Source organism: Lissotriton helveticus, chromosome 10, assembly GCF_964261635.1.
Source record: "Lissotriton helveticus chromosome 10, aLisHel1.1, whole genome shotgun sequence".
NCBI lineage: Eukaryota > Metazoa > Chordata > Amphibia > Caudata > Salamandridae > Lissotriton > Lissotriton helveticus.
In genome coordinates this window covers 439,581,407-439,602,333 of record NC_136071.1, presented here as the reverse complement: position 1 = coordinate 439,602,333, position 20,927 = coordinate 439,581,407, and the positions used below count along the sequence as shown (strand labels likewise).

Genomic DNA, 20,927 nt, shown 5'->3' with positions numbered 1-20,927 from the left:
CCCCATATTCTTCCTCCGAACCTTCCTCCTGGTATTTTACTTTTAACTGCGAAGGACTACTTGAATATCCAAATGGACCACCCTCATCCTCATCCTCTGAATCCTCTTCTTCCAGAAGGTGAGAACGGACTAATGGGGACACCTTGCTTGGAGATGTAACCGCTGGTGTTATTGTCCTTTTCTAGGATGACAACCTCTTTTCTGTGTTTTTTTCTCTCGTCGACGAGCCCTTCGACGAGATCCCCGTCGCTGTCGTCGACCATATTATCGTCGTCGACGCTATTGTCGACATTGTAGTTACCGTCGACGCTGTCTTCGTCAACGCTCCCGCCGTCGTCGACGATCCCTTCGACGATGTAGATATAGCCATTGTCGATGAACTCGTCGTCGATACCGCTGTCAACGGTGAAAGTGCATCTTAGCCATAGACTTAACCTCCTGTTTCGTCTACGATGATGATGTTTTTGTCGTTAACGATGACATCTTCCTCGTCGACGGTCTCGTCGACAGTGTAGATCCTTTCACTTTCTCCTCAGAAGGTGTAGAGGAAGTCTTTTTGATGGTAATCTTGACCCTTGGAGGAGATTTTAAAGGTTCTGAGGCAGTTTTTTTCACCTGTTTCACCTCAGAAGCAGAACCCTTCTTCCCCTTAGGTGTACCTGAAGGAGATTTTGAGGGACTGCGCCCTGAAGACCCTGGGGTGGTCTTTTTTGGGGCATCTCAGGTCTCTCACCTGAAGTATGCGCCTGAGGAAATCTGCTTCTTTTATGAGATCTCTTAGACGAAGATGACTCCTGCTCACTCTCACTTGAGAGGATTGCCTTTCTGGCTTTAACCTTCTGGAGTCAAAGTAGAAGTCTTCCCTCACGATCCCTCAAGGCTTTAATTGAAAAGGTTTGACATACCTTACAATTCTCTGCCTGATGGTCTGGATAGAGGTAGTATATGCAGTCTTTGTGAGGGTCATCTGTATAAAGCCTTTTTTTTAGAGCAGGTGGCAGAAGCTCTAAATAATCCTTTCTTCTCCTTATCAGTCATGGTAGAGGAATAAGGAATTTCAAATAAGAAGAAACTAGAAAATGAGAGAACCTCAAATCCCAGTCAAACTAAGTTGAATTGAAGAGTTTGAGCAGAGCTCAAAGGAGACTCCCTATCACAACGTGCGATAGAAAATCTGAGGGGCAGAATGTTCTCTCAGTAGTGTTCTAGAGGGTGAGGAGCTCTGATTGGTGCAAGGAAATGTTTGGGCCTTTTTTACATAACAAAGGCTATGGGTTGCAAGAGGCAAATGGGCCTAGGCCTCTTTTCAGTTTGCTATACTGCTAGGCATTGCTTTTTTATATACCGGAGACTCCCGTCTCGACGACGGGGAATGATTCAGGCATGTGAATCTATGAAAGTTCCAATACTGGAGTAAACAGTTATATTACTGGGATAGCCACCTGGTGTACATGAATGGTTGGCTGTTTGTGGGACGAGACAACCCCTCCATAGTGGCAGAAATCCACACTCTTGAACATCTTGTACCATTCAATCTCTTCTACAGTTCCAATACACCTACATCCCTTCCACGTGCCAAGCAAACATCTCTTAGATGTTGTCATGAAGCACTACGATGGATCAGGTGGCATGGTGTCCTGACAGAGGTACCGGATCCGGGTCAGGAGCTGGCTTATTCACACAGAGGCACTCTGGGATTTCCGCATGTGGGACAACATTGGTGGATCTAAACTGGGGAGAGTCAGGGCGGGCAACTCAGTGTGCACATTCTAGCACCGAGATGACACTTATTCAATGTCCAAGTCACAATTGTATTGATCTTTACATTTACAACAGCTCCATGCATTTGAGTCGTCCCTGGACTCCCTAAACACAATCCCACAATGCAATCCCCATGAGACACGTCATGGAGTCACAAATGGGCATGAAAGGTTTCCCCACATTATATTGCACCTTGGTAAATAAGACCCTGACCTGATGACGGCATTACAGGACAGTTGGAAATAAGATGTGGGTCCCTTGGAGTCGGACGACTGGGTGGAAGCGCGGATTCCTCAAAGAGTACTGGCGATACCATCTAAGCTGCGGCTCATTAAACCTAAATACCAGCATTGTGTTTACTATAAATCCACACAGCTACATAGGATGAAGGGCATCTCAGATCCACAATGCCTGAGATGTCAACAAGCCCCAGGCACCTTCTATCACAAGATATGGGAGTGTTTCGATATACAAAAGAACTGACAGAACATTTGCACCACACTCACAATTTAAAGGCAGGACAATAGAGGAGGAGCCAAGACGGCGGCCAAAATGGCCGCATAGACGCCCGGCTCCGCCGCTCGCCCTCGCCTTTCGCCCCATCCTGGCACCGATCCTGCATCCCGATTGCGGCCAAATCCGGCTGAATATCTCTGGAGTGCGGCGATATCACTCCGGCACGAAACCTATTCCTACCGGCCGAGATCCATCGCCCCAAACTTTTCGGCCCTGGCACTGACTGGGCCGGGACCTTGCGTGACGCTGCAGCTGGTGCGCAGCTGCACAACAGCGGCCCCGAGAGATCATCTTCGCCCGGTGATCCGGACCGGGACTTTCGATTGGAGCGGCCAGAGACGGCAGATCGGGGATTGCACTGACACCCCAGAGCAGCCCAACAACGAATTGTGCAGTTGCCTGCCACTGGTCGCACACTCGGCTGCGCCTGCCGACATACGACCCGGCTTCGCCCCACCCCATGCACTGCCGGCGACCGATGGATACCCCTACAGTGTTGCTCTGAGTGAGCATTCGGTTATGCCCGGCGAGTGCTTTGCAACGCGGTGGGTGTTTTCTGTTCCCGTATGTGCCGGTTGAGATCTGCTGGTGCGTGGTGGACGGCGATTGATTTCCTGGCAGCCGGTGGGGCTTGCTTCTTCTCCTGCTCTGGGGTCCCTTGCGAGAGCGGCTCACCACACTGACCGGTACTGGGGCGATGGAACTCACAACGCGAGATGTCCTACTGGCCCTCGCAGATTTGCATTCCGAATTGAGGAGTCGCTTGCTACACGGTGATGACTTGCAGATAGTGGCGATGTGTCCAATGGCGGACGGCCAGACTGCTGGTCCGGAGACCGACATCTCCTGGTGTGTTGGCGCTGAGGACCCCCTGAACTGGGTGCAGTCAGATTGTGGATTTGGTGGGACCTGCAGCCGAGCTTCTGTGCTTGCGGATGTTCTCACCCGCCAATCGGCTGTTATTGCTCCTGACCGTCCTTACTTTGTTTTTGCGATGGCTAGTGTGTTCTGGAGCTGCGCAATCACATTGTCTTCTTTCCGTCTCCTTGCTGCTACATTGGCTCCAAAAGTGACTGTGGACGCATCGCATCTGCTTCCCTACAACGTGCGGCGCCTTACTACCTCGACCCGGACTGGACAAGGTTGAACTTGGACTTTTTACATACTTATTGGATTTTCTGATGCCGGACTGTGACGTAGCTTGTGGGTGCGACTTTGAGTGACCGGGATGATTCTACATTGTTGTTTGCCCTCCATTATGGTGGGCTCTTTGTTCGTCAGGATGGGTAGGTGGGGGCGTGTCTGGAGCCGGAGCTAGGGCCCTCCTCCTGTTTTCCCCTTTTTCTGGTTTTCTAGGGCAACAGGCATGCCTATGGGGGGGGGGGGGCCGTGGCCTTCCGCTGCATGCAGGGTGGGGGTGGGGTGTGTTTTTTTGTTTCTCTTTGTCTCTATGGCCCGCTTTTTCTTTCCTCTTCTTTCCTTCTTCTTTCTTAATAACTCTTCCTTTATAACTTTTAGTTGGAGTCGGGGGTTTAGGTTCCTCGAGTGGATGATTATTTGTGTCCCTTTTTGTTGCAGGATCCTGTTCATATTAATCGCTTAGTGGGTGGGTTACTGTGCCTCGATGGACTGCTCTCGGACTTGCATCCTCTTGTTGTGTTCTCATTGATGCGCTAAATTGAAGGCTATTGTCCCTACATGTGCATAGCACAGTGAATGATGTCGTAATGTTGCATTTAATCTGATTCTTCAATTTTATTTGAACTGGACTCCTCCCACATCCTGTAAAACTGCTGACAATTCTGATCGTCTAACCTGATTTATTGTTGCCGGCATCGCTGGAGTTTACCATGTCACTATCCTGTGTTGCACGATAATTTGCCCTCTGGATGTTATTTCATGGCCTTCTGACCTTTATTTGATTTGTGTGCGATTTTATCCTGCTAGCGTATTTTTCAGCTAATCCTCCGATTGCAACTCGTGGCATTGTTGATAATATGTTGGGTTCATTGCCCCCTCTTTGCTTACTGCGGATCGCATGTCGACTGCTTCTTTTCATTTATAAACTTTAAAATTAACCTGATTTATCCTGTGCTCGGCGGTCACCTTTTCATATGTGTCATTTTGACCTCTGGCTGGTTTTTCTCTAGAGACTGCTGAGCCGTTCTATTGTTACATTTGTGCTACACATTGATTTTGAGGCCGGCCAAGACGGTTGTAGGCCCGTGTCTGTATGCTTTTGTGATTCAATAAAGGTTTTAAAAAAAAAATTAAAAAAAATAAAAAATAAAGGCAGGACAATAATACCCGAACCAAAGCTGATCTTATGATGATGAATGGGGAGGGAGCCGGTATGGGAGATCCTTAGTTGCAATGGGATTCCTCACAGTACAGTCGTCACCTGTTGATGAATGGACCCACAAGATGGAATATTGTGTCTTGGCGGAAAAACCCATACATAAATCGCATGGCTGCCGAGAGAAACACAAGAAAATCTGGGGTTAATGGATGACTCACATGGTCAGCTTCCCTCTTGATGGATAATACACTTTTCACGACTCAGAGCACCGGCTACAATGTATATGCAGCATAGTTTATGCGCTGTTTTTGACAGTGTTGTATATGCTTTCGAAAACCCAATAAAAAGTGTTGTACATTTTTTTTTTAATTAAGGCTGTAGTTAGCACTTCCCACTAAGAAAAAGGATTGTTGACACCTGGGAGTGTCATCTGCGATGCATGAGCAGGGATGTATAGCGAATCCCTACATGGGGCAGTGAGAGACAGGATAAGGCAGTGATTTTACTTAAGCGCTACCCCCCCCCCACCCCCCAACATGTTACATTCTATTAGCCTGCTGTGATGAAGCAAAATATGACATACAAAACAATGCATACAGGTGCTAAAATGATCTGTTGAGCAAAAGTCAGATCCATTGGCTTTCCAAATGCTTGTTTTAACAGCCTCCAATACCTTTGTTTTTGAGTCCGTGTTTTGGTTGAAAATAACAAATTTGCCAACCCATTTTAGAATTTCATGACAATCCAGAAGATATGGCTTCGTATACAACCTTGGTAAAGATTAAGCCCTGACATTCACTAAAGCTGCACCCTTTAAAAGAATGGGATGTAGAAATTTCCCTGTAAACCTATGGAGCAACTGGGGCTCAACTGATCTCTTAATGCAGTTTGGGGCAGGTATTTACACCTCACCACTTTCAAACCTCTCCAGCCGCCACTGTCGGTATGTATGTTTCATTTGTCAGTCGTACTGTAAGCAGGCAAGGGCAATAGTGTGGAAGTTATTCATGGAAGGTAGATGCAGTGGTGAAAGGCGCACTTATGGTAGGTAGACATAATGGTGTGACTTGAGATGACAGAGTAAGGAGTACTTATGGTATCCAGAGGTAATGTGTGACTATCAGCCATGAATGTCAGAAGCAATGGTGCATGGCACTGTGGTTCATGAGAGACTCATTTCATTGGACAAATGGTACTCACTGAGGATAAAGATAATCATCAGTAAGCTCCAGCATATCATCATATCCAAAACGCCGCAGGATGGTCCATGTAGTTTCATGGCGGCCCCTCTGGATGAAAAGGGTGTTGAGGAAGAGGAAACCTTTTATGAGACAAAGAGTAAGCGAAAAGATTGTCACAAATGGTTCCTTCAGACAACATTCCAAAGTTATCGACTTCGGGCCAGATTCATAAAGGCCCTCTGCACTTGTGGCAGAGGCCCCAGAGTTGTGGAGAAGTCTCCGCACTCTGGGTGGAATCTCCCCAATGAGAAAGATTGCGGAGATTCTGCCCCGAGTATGGAGTCGCTCCCATGACTGGGGGGCCTTCACCACGAGTGCGGAGGCCCTTTATGAATCAGGCCCATAAATTTCATTCCATTTGATTCAGTAACCAATTCCCTTTTAAACAAGTCATCATTCAAGCACATAGTCTTGATATACACATCCTACATTGCTTACAACAATGGAAATCTCCTGCAAAGAGAACAAGAAAACAAAACAACCAAGCTATAGAATCAAGTTAGCAATCTACTCACTGCATGTTTATGAAGAAAATAATTCAATTATTCATAACACTGGTTCCTTTATTAGCTATATACATGGGTCCTGGGAAGGTGACCGTAAGACGGAATGGCACTTTTTTATATGTTCAATATTAGTAAAGTCACAAGTCCATTAGGAAAAAGCATCTGAAAATGTGGCTGTGCAATAAATCCAAGAAAAGGAAAAAGTTAAAATTAGGAAAAATTAAAATGTGAAAAGGCATGGCTTATCAATCAACCAGGATTTGAACAGCGCTGCTTATCACCCGTGAGGATATCCAGGTGCAGGAAAGTATGGGGGGGGTGGAGGTAATGGGGGAGGGGGACTTTAGAAGCTGCTGTGTGTTGTCAGTCGAATAGCCAGGTTTTAGCCGTTTCTGAAATCGTGCATGGTGGGGAAGATCCGGAGAGGGGGTGGGGGCTATTCCAGGTCTTGGCAGCCAGACAGAAGGAGCAGCAGCCGCTCCTGCTTCAGAAGTACCAAGGAGTGCGGGTGAGGGAAGCGGTGTGCAGATGTCTAACGGGTTGGTGTAGATTCAGTCTGTGGTTTACGTAGGCTGGTCCTTTGTTGTGTGGGGTCTTATAGGCATGGGTCAGATTTTTGAACTGACATCTCTTGTGTACAGGGACCCTGTGGATTATTCTGAGGTGGGGGTGATGCAGAGTCGTCTTGTGAGGTCAAGGAAGAGCCTGGCTTGCTGTGTTCTGGATGGTCTGTAGTCTGTTTAGTAGCTGAGTGGTGACTCCTATGTAGAGAGTGTTTCCGTAGTCCTTGCGTCTGGTGATGAGGGTCTAGGTGAGGGCACGTCTAGTGCAGATGGGGATTCACTAAAGATTTTCTGAAGCATGCGCAGCGTGAAGAACAGGTTGAGGATACTGCAGTTATTTGATTTTTCATGCTGAGCCTGTTGTCAAGTATGATGCCAGGGTTCCTGCTGTGGTCCGAGGATGTGGCACATGGCCCAGTTCTGCTGGCCACCAGGTGTCACTCCAGGGATTGGCGTTGTTCCCGTAGAGGAGTACTTCTGTTTTGTCAGTGCTGAGCTTGAGGCAGTTGCGCATCCAGCTGGTGATGCTGGTCATACACCTTTGGAAGTTAGCTTTGGTGTTAGTGGGTCAGCTGATAGGGAGAGTATGAGCTGGGTGTCATCAGCGTATGATATGATGTTCATACCGTGGGCTCTGACCAGGATGGCCAGAGAGGCCATGTATGCATTGAACAGGGTGGGACTAAGAGAGGAACCTTAGGGGACGCTACAACAAACAACTCAAGACAAAACACATAAGTTTAGTATCCAGAGATTCTCCTAAAAAGGATGAAAAAAAGGCAGCTAACACACGTTTCAAGTGGTAGACCTCGATGCAATTTTTATGTCAAGCAAAATGATATTCAAAATTTCTGAGGAACTCCAAAAATACTTCAAATTGTTCAGCCATCCATCTCATACTTGAATTATCAACAATATTAACATGTACTTTTGTTCTTTAAAACAATGAGGCTGCAAATGATATTGTGCCTACTTATTTTCACATATGTTTTCAAAAGATAGAAAAGACAATACATATTTTATATCATTATGACAAACTATCAGTAGCATTTGTCCTACGTGAACTCAGTTTATGAAATGCAGACGTCATAGATAGCAGCAATGTGCAGAAATCAGGCAGATCTTGTTTCAGAGCCTTATTCAACAGTTAGGTGTCCAATAATTATTCACCATTAGAAAAGATACAGTACCGCTGTCCCATCACAAAGATATGTGCCCAGAATCATGCCCTGCACTACTTAGTGTGTCAATATGGCACTTACTGTACAAGGAATCAACCTATATTACCCACAATAATGGAGATCTCCTGCCAAGAGCAAGAAAACAAACCAACAGGCTTCACCATCAAGTTAGAAATCTACTCATGGCACGTTTATGGACGAAAGCCTCGATTCTCCTTCACACTGGAGTTACTATGCCCTAAACAGAGCCCGACTATTTAAAGAAATCTTGGTGCTTGCACGACGATGCAGATATAATATACATGCAAGCTCCAAATCCAATTCTTCCATGATCTTACCTTCTAGTGTCAGTCCACTCTCACGCACTCCGTCTGTCGTGTTCTTCCGCACCACTGACTTTACATCTTCCAATGCCTGCGGGGCCAGAGGGCTTCCAAAGCAAGACTTCTACCTCCCAAGATACAAAATGTTACACTTTATCAAACCATAGAAGCCTATAGCAACAAAGGAAGAATAGGTCTTCTAGCTGCATGGCAGCAGACTTGAAACCTCACCCTCTCAATGGTCCTACTAATCCCATCATTGTGAGCCACAATTTGAGTCTAGAGAATAAGTTATCAGTCAAACGCCCCTAATGAAATGCTCTGTGTCCTTTTCTAGTCCCTTCTTACCTGGAAGAAGTTGAGTTCATCGTCGCTTAAGATCTGGTTGTTGTCTTGATCAGAGATGTTAAAGATGCACGTTAGGGCCCGGACGCACTGCTGCCTCAACTGGAAACAAAAATCAATGACTGTTAGATTCAGGCCAGCCCCGACCTGCAGCCGAGTTCGAGTGAGCAGGAGTACTCCCTACCAAAAAGGCCTGACCTGCTGGACGACTGAACTACAACTTACCATATGGAAGCTTATGGCCTGCATCTGCATTAATAATCACCGCCTAATCAGAAAGATCTCAATCTCAAGGCCCTGCACATTTATAATGTCAACCCACACTTACCAATCATGAATGTCTTATGGCACTTTCAAACACACAATCAACGCCTCGTCAGGGGTAGTAAGTGCTATATAAATGCAATGTCACATGCAATACCCATTACACAAAGCTCTCAAATGTCTGCATAGAATAGTCAAACTTCTCAGTTCCAATAACCTGGAGGGTGACAACTCAGGGCATTGTGACAACAACTACCTCATTACCTAGGGCTTAAAGAGTCTTGCCGCTTATGAGCTCATAAGAAGAGAGTCTTATTACCAGCAATCCATAATTCCATCATGATGTCCGTACACCTTCGACCTCAACGTCCGGCCCACCTGCTGTCTCGTCCTCTCTGGTTGGTCATTCACACCTCACTGCCTGCAGTGCTCTGCAGGCAAAGGCAGTCAATCGGTCACTCACCTGTTTCTCCTCTGGGTCATACAAGGGGGCAGTCGGATGGAGCACAGCCTTCTGAGCATAGTAGAACAGTTCTGAAATATTCTTCAGGTTTTTTGCTGAACACTAGTAGAAAAAGACAGTTGTGAAAATGAGGATACAAATGCCTCAGCTTGTGAAGAAACCCACTAGTATCCTTAGCAGAGGCAGAAGGAAATGTTGCAGTATGTAAATCACAGTACACGTATAAGCACATCAATTTATTCCAGCAGGACGGCAGCCAGTTCAATCCAAACTCATCAGGCTCCCAGGAGGTCCAATATAGCACAACGGTCATATCACAGCATTTCATTCAATGATGTAATATCCCATGTACCACATATTCTCCACTTGCTACAGTAACAAAAAACTGAACAGCCCTAACACATTACATAACTAAATCACTGTGCTTCCCTGGCGCAGAATACACCCAACCGCTTCACTAACAAACTTAGGGCACTACCTTGGCACTGTCTTGACCCTATAAAGGCTGACTCCACCCCACCAGATAATTTTGCAATGCTATCTCTCGCCTAACTCACTGTTCTCACACACACAATTTTAGCCAAGCCTCTTTTTTCTACACAGTATCGTCTTGAGCATGAGAGCACACATCCCCATCCTCTTCACTAGTTTTGACAACGAAGGACACATGAATCTAAGGTTTTTCACCACTAAAAACCACATAGAACTCAATCTTTCTCAAATTTTGTAAATCATTTGTTTAGGTCTCGCTGAGCCAGGGCATGCGCTGCTCTGCGAGAAATTTAGTGTGTTGGTTTCCAAAGTGCTGCCACAGGCTTTTGGTGGCCTAGCGCTTGCCTTCACGCGCGCAGCCGGAATTTGTCTTTGATCGCGATCACTTTCACTTTCGCAGGCCGCGCGGCCATGCCACTTTCACGCCCGCGCGGCCAATGCTTATTAGGCTCGCCTTCAGCCGTCTTTTAGCGGCCTGTTGCTGGTGCGTAGGACCTTTACTATTCTTTTGATCGGGCGACTTCTGTCCGGCTAACAATCGGGGAACTTGTTTTCTTCATCTTTTGGCACTCCATGTAAGTGCATTTGTGCTCTCCTTAGCGTGCCTACGCCCCCCTCAAATACCCGACCCCCACTCGCTGTTTGTCACTTCCTCTACCCCTTCGCTGTTCACTTCTCTCACCCCGTCCATTGCTTCTTGCACCCTGGCTTTTGTTTGTTTATTTTTATCGATTCCCCTCTCAGGCGCCTCTATTGCTCACCAAAACACCCACGTTGACTTCTCCCGCCCCAGGCCACCTGTGGCTTCCCTATTCCTCCACGCACCACCTATTGCGATACTGAAGGATGGAGAAAGTCACTTGTGGTCCTAACTTTCAGTAAATAAATGCGGGACATTTACATTTTAGAGCTGTAAAAGAACTGAAATAGTCCCGCAAGGTTGGAGCCCACTTGTATTATTTCAATGATTCTTTTTCATGCTTATGGAAGGCACTCGCTGGAAAGATCAGTGTCAAATTGCAATTCAAATAGGCTCATATTTCACTGTTTTAGGACTCTAATATCGATACAGCAGTGGGGCATACCTTTGTTTACCAGATATACCCGGTAAAGCAACACACTGTGTACATGTTATAAGCCGCAGAGTGACATTACCGTATGCATGTTTTTATTTGTTACAACAATTTTGGTGGTAAGGAATTTTTGCTTTTTTCCATCAAGTTTCATCTTTAAAAAGTACTTCATATTTTGTGTTCCAGTGGAAACGCTGGAGATTTGCATAGTGTTAACTATTTTAAAGGAATGGAGTTTCATTTTGTCACTATGTTTAAGAGTGTAGTATGGCACTATATTACAAATAAGGGATGCTGGTAGCATCCTTAACCACTAGGCCAACGATAGAGGTTTGTAAGTATCACCAGAAACCTAAATGGCAAAAATTGTCTGTTGTGCACTTTTTTATATTACATATTTATTTTGGAAAAGTTAGCATGCAGATTTTTTTCTCCTTAAAATGGGTAAATGTTTATTGAACAGTAAATGAAACACTGAACTAGTTTGGTTATCTAATAAAAAGAGAATTGCGCTGAATTACATTAAGATTGTATAATTTTAGAAAAAAAATCTTGCTTTAACAATCGCAGTCTTGTTGCACAAGTGAACGGTTGTTGACGTTCTCTGCAAGATTCAGTTGAAAATGGGCGCTGATCGGAATTGAAATGTTTAGATTTTTGCGTAAAAAGGCTGTCCTCTTCAAAGTGCAGCTAACTACCCAGAAATAAACATAAATAACTGGTTATGTTGTAATATGGTTCTTTGTTGCTATCTCCGGGTTCGTGTTAAATTTACAAACCTCTGTGCCCTCGCAGTTTAACCCCTTTTTTAAAATATATTTTTATTGGAACAGGAAAAATTGGTAAAGTAAATAGTTTACAGGTCAGTTTACATATTAAATAGCAAGACCAATAAATTAATCAAGCATAATCAACAGTTATAAAAAACATTCCATATTGCAATTTCCAATGGCAACCTACAAGGAATCAGACTCCCACCGTCTCTAACTAGAATATCCTAACTACATTTTTAATTCATAAGTTACATTAAATAGGATTAATAAATAAAGTGCAAAGTGCCAAGTGCAAGTCATTTTGTTTCGTGTCTGACGAATATAGGAATACGATAACTTCTACAAAGTGCCGTGTGCATATATAACTTATATGTAACTAGTTCATGATCATTAGGTTTCATCTATGAACCCATAAGGAAAAAAAGGTTGCCAAATACCCCAAAATCTTACAACAGCTTCTATACGTTTGGAATAGACCTCTTCAAGTCTACAAGTCCTAGTCATTTTATTAAACCAATGTTAAATGCTAGATTGTAGACTGGTTCTCCAGTTTTGCAGAACAAGTGATCTGGCAACTGCAATAGCAATTAAAATAAAATATTGCAGATTTTTTGTAAAACATTTCACTTCTCCTGAGGAACCAAATAGCACCAGCATGGCTGACGGACTCATTTGCATGGATAAAATCAAAGAAATTTCCGCAAACACCCTCTTTCAGAAATATTGTAAATCATTACATTCGAAAGCATTTATTCGGGCAGGTTAGAAACATTTTAGACAATTTCAGGGGTGTAAATTATAGTACCCATCTAGATAAAAAATTCATTCTTTTAAAATTGGCGCCTGTGAGAGCTTTATTCGCTAGATCACTAAGCTGTTTCCACTCTCTGGTATTGAACTTGCAGCCTGTCTCTGAATGAATTTCTTGGAGCTATTTTGTCTAGATCTCTTCCGAGTTGGCTTTTTGATGAAGTAGCTGATACCAACAGCCAACCCCTACCATTTTATTAACTATCTGCTGGACAATTGGCCTTACCGTCTCATCTACCATTGCGTAGTTATTTTTAAGGAAGTTGGATATTTGTACAAAGCTCAGGGTCAGCGCAGTATTCGGTATAGTGGCCTGGAGACAAACCGTTTCCCAGTTAATTAAGGAATCAAGGTTATAGAAATCCCCGAGCTGAAGATAACCCAGTTCTCGCCAGTCCTGAAAAAGCCCTCTGTAGAGTTTAAGCGCTCCTGCTGCCCCATCCTGTATAGGGGTGTAAGCGTGAAATAAAGGGACATCTCGTGATTTAAAAAAATAACTGCATTCTATCAGCCAGTGTGAAGATAACCTTATATCGCGTTTTTTTGTTTAGCCAAACGTAGGAACACGGGTAGTCCAATGGCGCTTTCATTCAACATATGTATCAATTTTTTTTAATCAAAAACAGAATTCTCCTTACCCAATTGGGAAAACAAATTAAGTAAAGAAGCCTGATGAGATGTTAAAAAATGTGGGAGTGCCAGTCCTCCTGAAGTTACATCAAGTTGCAATATAGAGAACCTAACCCTAGGTTGTTTATTATTCCAAACGAACTTCCTTATAAATCGATCCAACTCCTTGAAATAATAATTCGGGATTTTCAAGGGCAGATTAATACATAGAAACAAAAACAGTGGAAGGACCGTCATTTTAACCATTGAGACCCTCCCAACTAAGGACAGTTGAAGCAGAGACCAGTTACCGAATAACTTTTTGACTTTCGTGAGCAATCTAGTATAATTCAGAGAAAATAATTGCCCAAAATCATTAGTGACATGTATCCCCAGATATCTAATTGGGTGCAGAGGTTTTAGATGGTTGGCAGGTGGGAAATCCAAAGTTGTCGTATTAAATGCTAAAATGTCGGTTTTTGCATGTTTAACCCCTTGATGTGAATATTGGGTCATGTAACACAGTTACCCGTTATGCTTTATCTGTGTGTGTATAATATATGTATATGTATATATATATGTGTGTGTGTGTGTGTGTGTGTGTGTGTGTGTGTGAGTGTGTGTATGTATGTATGTATGTATGTATGTATGTGTATATATATATATATATATATATATATATATATATATATACATATATACACACACACACACACACACACACACACATACATATATATATATATATATTCGTAGCATGTGTGGCAGTAGGTACATTTTTTTTGCATACTCTCGCCATCTAGTATTTGCTCGAAATGTTGCAACTTATTTTTCTTCAAAGAAGTATTTCAGGTCACAGGATCTCTGTAACGACTCCTCTAGGAATGAGTTTTACTTGCTTTACCAGTGAGTGCAAACAGAAAGAGGGGTGCCCATTATACAAATATGCCGATGCCTGGTTCCAGGCTTTCTCCTAAACACCAGTTTAAAAGGGGACATCTCTCCAGAACTACCCAACTCGGTGCAGAGCTACTCATTCAGTAGGCTTCGTTGCTACCCAGATAGACTGCCCAATGCTGACATCTACTGGGCTTTTTTTTAGGTCGAGTCTCGACAGCGCCGCTGTCTGTTTGACCTGTTGTGTCCTCTTCTATGGGCTCTTGAACACCTCCCAATTGCTATTGGTTGTTGTGTATGGCATTTAAAAATGCAGGCTTATAATTGGTGCATTTGAGGAAATGCCCCTCCTTTATGTGCCGAGTTCCCTGGCTGGCGATTTTACTCAGAGAATGTTTGTTTTGGCCATCAGGCTGTATAGTGTGTGATGGCCTCTGCTCGTGGCTCCTCCTTCTATCTTGTAAATCGGGTCAGCCAAAGCACCGCCTCCTCCCACTGGCTGCTTCACAGCCAGCAACCATGGGCCCTAGCTGTGGGGGCTGGAATGTAAAAGCTGGCCGCCGCCCATCAGCAATTATTAATGTCCGATCTCCACAAGCATCCGTGCTTGAAACTGAGTTGAGCCAGCCGGCCTGTACACTGTCAGGAGATATGTCACTGCTCTTCCTGCAGTTGCTTCCTGGTGATTGTTGCTGTGCCATGCAATAAAATGACAGGGCACACATCCTGTACGCGTTCATTTCCTTTTTTATTGTGATATAATTTACTTTCATTAGTATTCCTCTTTTTGTCGTGATATAGTTTAACTTTAATTGGCATTTAGTTTGTTTCTGATCGGGAGGGAGAACCCATTACAAGACTTGAACCAGCCCATGATGAGATTCGAACCGGCGTTCTAAAGTCGGAAGTTCTGTGTGTTGCATCGCATTCAACTCCTCTACACCGGCTATAAAGTTTGCTGTGTTTAACAGCGGTCTGAACGGGTGGAAATGTGGCACATTGCTTCTATTAAAACAAGCATTGCCATAACCAATAGGTCTCGCTTTTCAGACCTTATAAGTATTTAGTTATGCAGCACAATATCCTTGGTGCAACAACAGTAACTGTTGCATGGTTAAACACTTATAAGGTCCCAAAGGCGAGACCTATTGGCTGTGCCAATGCTTGTTTATTTTAAGTACTAAGACATTTTCAGCTCAGAGAAAGGTACAATTGTCAGAATGTAATGCTCTAATCCAGATCTGTTGACTGGGTGTGAGTGTTTGATTGGTTCAGATGCTCCGTCCATCACCACCCCCTTTTGTACCGCTAATCCAAAACACAACACAGTACAGCCAAACATCAGATTAGATCATCTCCAAACATGCAGTCACAGAGTGGAGGTGTTGATGGGACACATTTCTCCAACAACCAACTGATATGTAAAATCCTGAATATATTAAAACTAATAATAATGGTCTAACTAGGTATAATATTAAAACATGACAAGCCAGGGAGTTTGATAGTTCGGGCTGGACTGTTCCCACAAGGAACAGGGTCAAGACTGATTTGCATTTGGCTGGGTCCAAACTGGGGTGGCATAGTGAGCAAAAGAACAATGGATTTAACCCAGATCGCTTGACTGAGGGGTGAATGTTTGATTCATTCAGCATTCTGTCCATCATTTGTTGCTGCAAGACCACCTGCCGCTGCTTAAAAAAGGTCTAGGACTAAACCACCCTTGTAACCAAACAGGAGGGAGACATCAAAAGGCATGGCCAGCAAATTTCCCCCGAAAAGCCTGTGGATGGATCCCAGCCATGATGGCGACTGATGAACCTATTGACTATGCCACAGAATCCAGTGTCCAAGCCTGAGTGCAAGATCTGCTTTGCCACTTCCTGCCAATCCCAAACATCTTCAGCAAAGTGATCCAAAAGATTGTGAGGAAGGTAGGGCCCAAACATCTGCACCATCTCCCAAAGCGCATGAGACTACCTTGAAAAGGACATGTTGCTTGGGTGGATTGGGGTACAGGACTCTCTTATGAGAAAATATTTCTCCCCATGGTCTCTATCCACTTTACTGTCCCCACAGCAGAAGCTGTGGGGAAGGAACCTAGATTCTGTGTAGAGCAGGAAAAACCTGCACTACCAGGCTCTCAGGGAAGGGGTAAACAGACAGATATTTGGGATCGCACAGTGCCGGATGATGCAGACAGGTGCCCTGGCAGTTCACTGCAGTGGCAGAAGGTGGTTTGACCAACCTAAGAGGTATAGGCTCCATCAGTGCCTAATGATACTGATGCAATGCCTCCAAAGCTGAACAGGACAGCAGAGAATCTCCGTAAGCAGTTGAGTCTTATTTTACTCTGAGGGATGGGCCAACTCAAGAAATGTCCCCTTTTTAGGGATGATGAGAAATGGGCACTCTGCTCTGACAGAAGCCCCAAAAAGCACTCCATGTCTGCATTCAATAAGGTGACAAGCCCATTATCATGCTGGAGGGCTAGACTGTCCACTGCATCTTTCCCAGAAGGGAGAAAATTGGCCATCTCACTTCTGTGATTGTTGCTGGAATTTTGCCCTTTCTGCAGGGTCACCCCAGATTATTTTTGCCTATTAATGAACCTTATTTTTGCTGGCCATAGCACTCTGTGCACTTTGACACTGGTTAGCAGGGGTAAAGTGCTTGTGCTCCTCCTTTCAACATGAAGAAATTGGTATACAACTGATTGGGATATTTAACTTACCTTATGTCCCTCGTATATGGTACCAAGGTGTACTTAGGATCCGTACGTTAAATTTTATAAGTGGACTGCAGGACCCATTGTGCCATCCACCACAGTGACAATGTAAACATGACTGCTGTGTAGGTTTTAACTGCAAATTAGACCTGTCAAAATAACCCCCTTTTGATAGGCCTAAACCTTTATTTTAAAAATTAATAGGTCGCTCCTAAGTAGGCCTTATTGCCCATAAGGCATGGTGCTTGGTATGTACAAGTAGAACATATAAAAGATGAATGTTAAACAGTCTTTACAGTGAAATCGCCCTAGAAAGCTATATTCACTTTAGAAGGGTTGGCTGTTCCATTAGGAAAGCACTGGGATACAATATTAAGTTTAATAAATGCTATCTGTGCCTAGGAAATTTCTACAAATTTCATTTTTGGAGTTTTTTAAATATTTATTACACGCCCAATCACCAGTGAAGTCGGATTTGTAATACATATTTTAAGAAGGTAAATTCTAGAAAATCTACCTCTGCCCTGTCTAAAGTTCCTGGAAGCTAAATTTGCAATTTATTCTCCCACTTATGCCAGCCAGTAATTAGCATTTCAAAAGGCGTGAATGCGTGTCAACTTGCTCCCAGGATAGGGACAAAAGGCACTAGGTGAGGGGAGATGTTGTGCCCTTGACAGGAAGGCCTGTGGGCTAGGCCTAAAAACTTGATCAACTTTAAAGAGGTTTACCCTGTCACAAGCAACTAAAGCTCAGGACTGCACCCTTCTTTTGTCCCCCCACCTCCGCCAGCCAGACGGGCCTCCATTACAGTGGGCCTCTCGTTGACATAACAGTGTCAGATCCAGCTGGAGTGTCAAAACCGGTGCCGCTCGAGTCAGTTTCACTGGGACAAGCCTCTACAAGCTACAGGAGTAGCTCCTTCACTTCCTACCTTTGCGGAGCCCTGGGCGGACAGGCTGTAACATCGGAGGTTGGCCGCAGCTGGAGGTGAGACGCACGGCGAGCGGGACTGCGAGGACCAGCATTCCTGCTGAACACCGCCAGCTGGTTCCTCTTCCCGCCCGCGCCGCGCCCCCTCCCAGTGCCACGCCCCCCGCCTGACTGCATTTTACCTCTCGCGGCCCCCGCTCCGCGGGTGCCGCTCGAGTCAGTTTCACTGGGACAAGCCTCTACAAGCTACAGGAGTAGCTCCTTCACTTCCTACCTTTGCGGAGCCCTGGGCGGACAGGCTGTAACATCGGAGGTTGGCCGCAGCTGGAGGTGAGACGCACGGCGAGCGGGACTGCGAGGACCAGCATTCCTGCTGAACACCGCCAGCTGGTTCCTCTTCCCGCCCGCGCCGCGCCCCCTCCCAGTGCCACGCCCCCCACCTGACTGCATTTTACCTCTCGCGGCCCCCGCTCCGCGGGTGCCGCTCGAGTCAGTTTCACTGGGACAAGCCTCTACAAGCTACAGGAGTAGCTCCTTCACTTCCTACCTTTGCGGAGCCCTGGGCGGACAGGCTGTAACATCGGAGGTTGGCCGCAGCTGGAGGTGAGACGCACGGCGAGCGGGACTGCGAGGACCAGCATTCCTGCTGAACACCGCCAGCTGGTTCCTCTTCCCGCCCGCGCCGCGCCCCCTCCCAGTGCCACGCCCCCCGCCTGACTGCATTTTACCTCTCGCGGCCCCCGCTCCGCGGGTGCCGCTCGAGTCAGTTTCACTGGGACAAGCCTCTACAAGCTACAGGAGTAGCTCCTTCACTTCCTACCTTTGCGGAGCCCTGGGCGGACAGGCTGTAACATCGGAGGTTGGCCGCAGCTGGAGGTGAGACGCACGGCGAGCGGGACTGCGAGGACCAGCATTCCTGCTGAACACCGCCAGCTGGTTCCTCTTCCCGCCCGCGCCGCGCCCCCTCCCAGTGCCACGCCCCCCGCCTGACTGCATTTTACCTCTCGCGGCCCCCGCTCCGCGGGTGCCGCTCGAGTCAGTTTCACTGGGACAAGCCTCTACAAGCTACAGGAGTAGCTCCTTCACTTCCTACCTTTGCGGAGCCCTGGGCGGACAGGCTGTAACATCGGAGGTTGGCCGCAGCTGGAGGTGAGACGCACGGCGAGCGGGACTGCGAGGACCAGCATTCCTGCTGAACACCGCCAGCTGGTTCCTCTTCCCGCCCGCGCCGCGCCCCCTCCCAGTGCCACACCCCCCTGCTATACCTAGGAGATTCGCCTCACACGCGCAGCGGGACGCGCGCGGGGCGGTCACCGGGGCGAAGACCGGGCAAAGAGCGGGCCGTTTTAGGCCGTTAGTGGCCGGAAGAGACCGGACCGGGCCACCCCTCTAACGTCCCCGCTACTTTGCTCCTTACTCACCCTTACTGACCCCATTATGGCATCCAGAGTTCTAAGGAGTAAATCGGCACTACCTGGCACAAGCACTTTGGAAATTTTTTTTCCAAAGGCAAGCTCACAAATTAGCAAGTGTCACCTATCTACGGACTCTCCCAACCTAGAGATGGGTCCCGAAAGTGTGTTCCTGGACCTTGAGGAATCCGCCTCAAATGATGCAAGTACACCCATCAATATGGACGCTACCCACATGTCTCTCCTGGATAGCATTGACCAGACTATTGAGTCTGTACTTCGGCAGCTAAGAACACCGGTCACGCAGAGGGATTGTGATTCCCCACGGCCAGCAGGGACCTCTAACCACTCCGCCGTTCTGGACAATATGGGCTCAAATACGCTGGAAGCGGGTCAAGTGGTGTTGATAACAGTCCCTGTTGATAGTGGGGTGATTCAGCCCTTAAAGAGGAAAAGACCAGCTGAACTAAAGAGGGCAAAAAGGGCTAAATTTGTTGCTTCTGAAACAACCCTCGAAGATAGTACAGATATTTCGGTCTCCCCTGAGCTCACTCTTTCTGAGTCTGGGTCGGATCTTGGGGCCTCGCCAGCTCCTGTGTCATCACCAATGGTGGAGGGCCCGTTTATCTTTGGGGGGTTGTCCTCTAATAGTTCAGATGCAGTAATCAATTCCCTTACAGCCACTATTAAGAACCTGTTAGCTCCCATCTTAGCTAGACTAGAGGCTATAGAGAATCTCCTTCAGTCCCGGGGAAATACTGACATCAGGAGTAGCCCTGGTCTAGCACCTAACATTTCTGTAACCACCGGGGAACCATCTGGGAACAGTTTACCACCTGCTACATTACCCCAGGCTTCCAGTAGGGCACTGCCTAGCGCAAATGGTGTGTCTATTTCCCAGACGCGCACTTCGCTACCTCCAGTTCCGGGGCCCCCTGTTCCGGCACCTAGGAGATCTAAGCCACCCCCTGTGCCGCGGCTTGTGCCACAGACAAGGGCGACAGTGGGTCCCACAAATGCCCTGAGTGATGGTTGTGTCCCCCCCTCAGATAGACGCAGGGAGGTCAACTTGCCCCCAGAAGCTGTCCCATATACGGCTATCATGGTGGGAGTTCCTGAGCTAGCGGGTGATGTTAGGGAGTCCCAGGACTCCCTACGTAATAAGGTCATAAGCTGGCTTAGTATCAACAGACCGCTGCCTCCAAGCTTGAAGGGCGAGGTTTTGATGGTAAGGAGGATCCCATGGATTGGCCCTACCAAGAAAAACAGGCCAGGGGACTGTATCGTTTTAAGCTTCAGGAGCCCGCACATTGCTAACTACATCTGCAACTGGCTTGTAAGGCCTGATAAGTCCGCAATAGAACTTGTACCCCTTGCTTACTTCTACCCTAGTGCTAGCAACACGGTGGGAGGGACGGAGAAGGGATGGACCAGGGTGGGCTTTGCCGTAGATGGTTCTCGTTACAGACCAAGGCGCTCCTTGCCAATTGCTCAGGCCAACTTCACTCACCACAATAGGTTTTCCTGTCTGGACCAGGTTGATTGACCACAAACTCGGCCGATCCTGTCTGGCCATGGGAAGGGGGTGGATGAGGTGCAGAGCCGTGTGGGCTTGGCTGTGACCCCTTCGCCGGAACTCCGGCTCCAGGCAGTTGATGAGCGAGGCGCTGACACGATTGATAATTCGTGCCAACTGAGTCCCCCACTTAACACTAGGCTGGCCCACAATTCCCAAATCGGGGCA

The 20,927-nt window shown here is 46.4% G+C and overlaps 1 protein-coding gene across 2 annotated transcripts in view; it reads right to left on the bottom strand.

Moving 5' to 3' along the window:
• The window catches only part of LOC144784260 (mitochondrial Rho GTPase 2-like), a 1,917,079-nt gene that overhangs the window by 202,939 nt on the left and 1,693,213 nt on the right, over nt 1–20,927 (bottom strand). For both annotated transcript variants that reach the window (XM_078662926.1, XM_078662928.1), the window contains 4 exons: nt 9,463–9,564; nt 8,739–8,837; nt 8,406–8,514; nt 5,777–5,897 (listed from right to left, as the gene is read on the bottom strand). In XM_078662926.1, the coding sequence (XP_078519052.1) occupies nt 5,777–5,897; nt 8,406–8,514; nt 8,739–8,837; nt 9,463–9,564 (431 nt within the window). The remainder of the gene's footprint in view (nt 1–5,776; nt 5,898–8,405; nt 8,515–8,738; nt 8,838–9,462; nt 9,565–20,927) is intronic.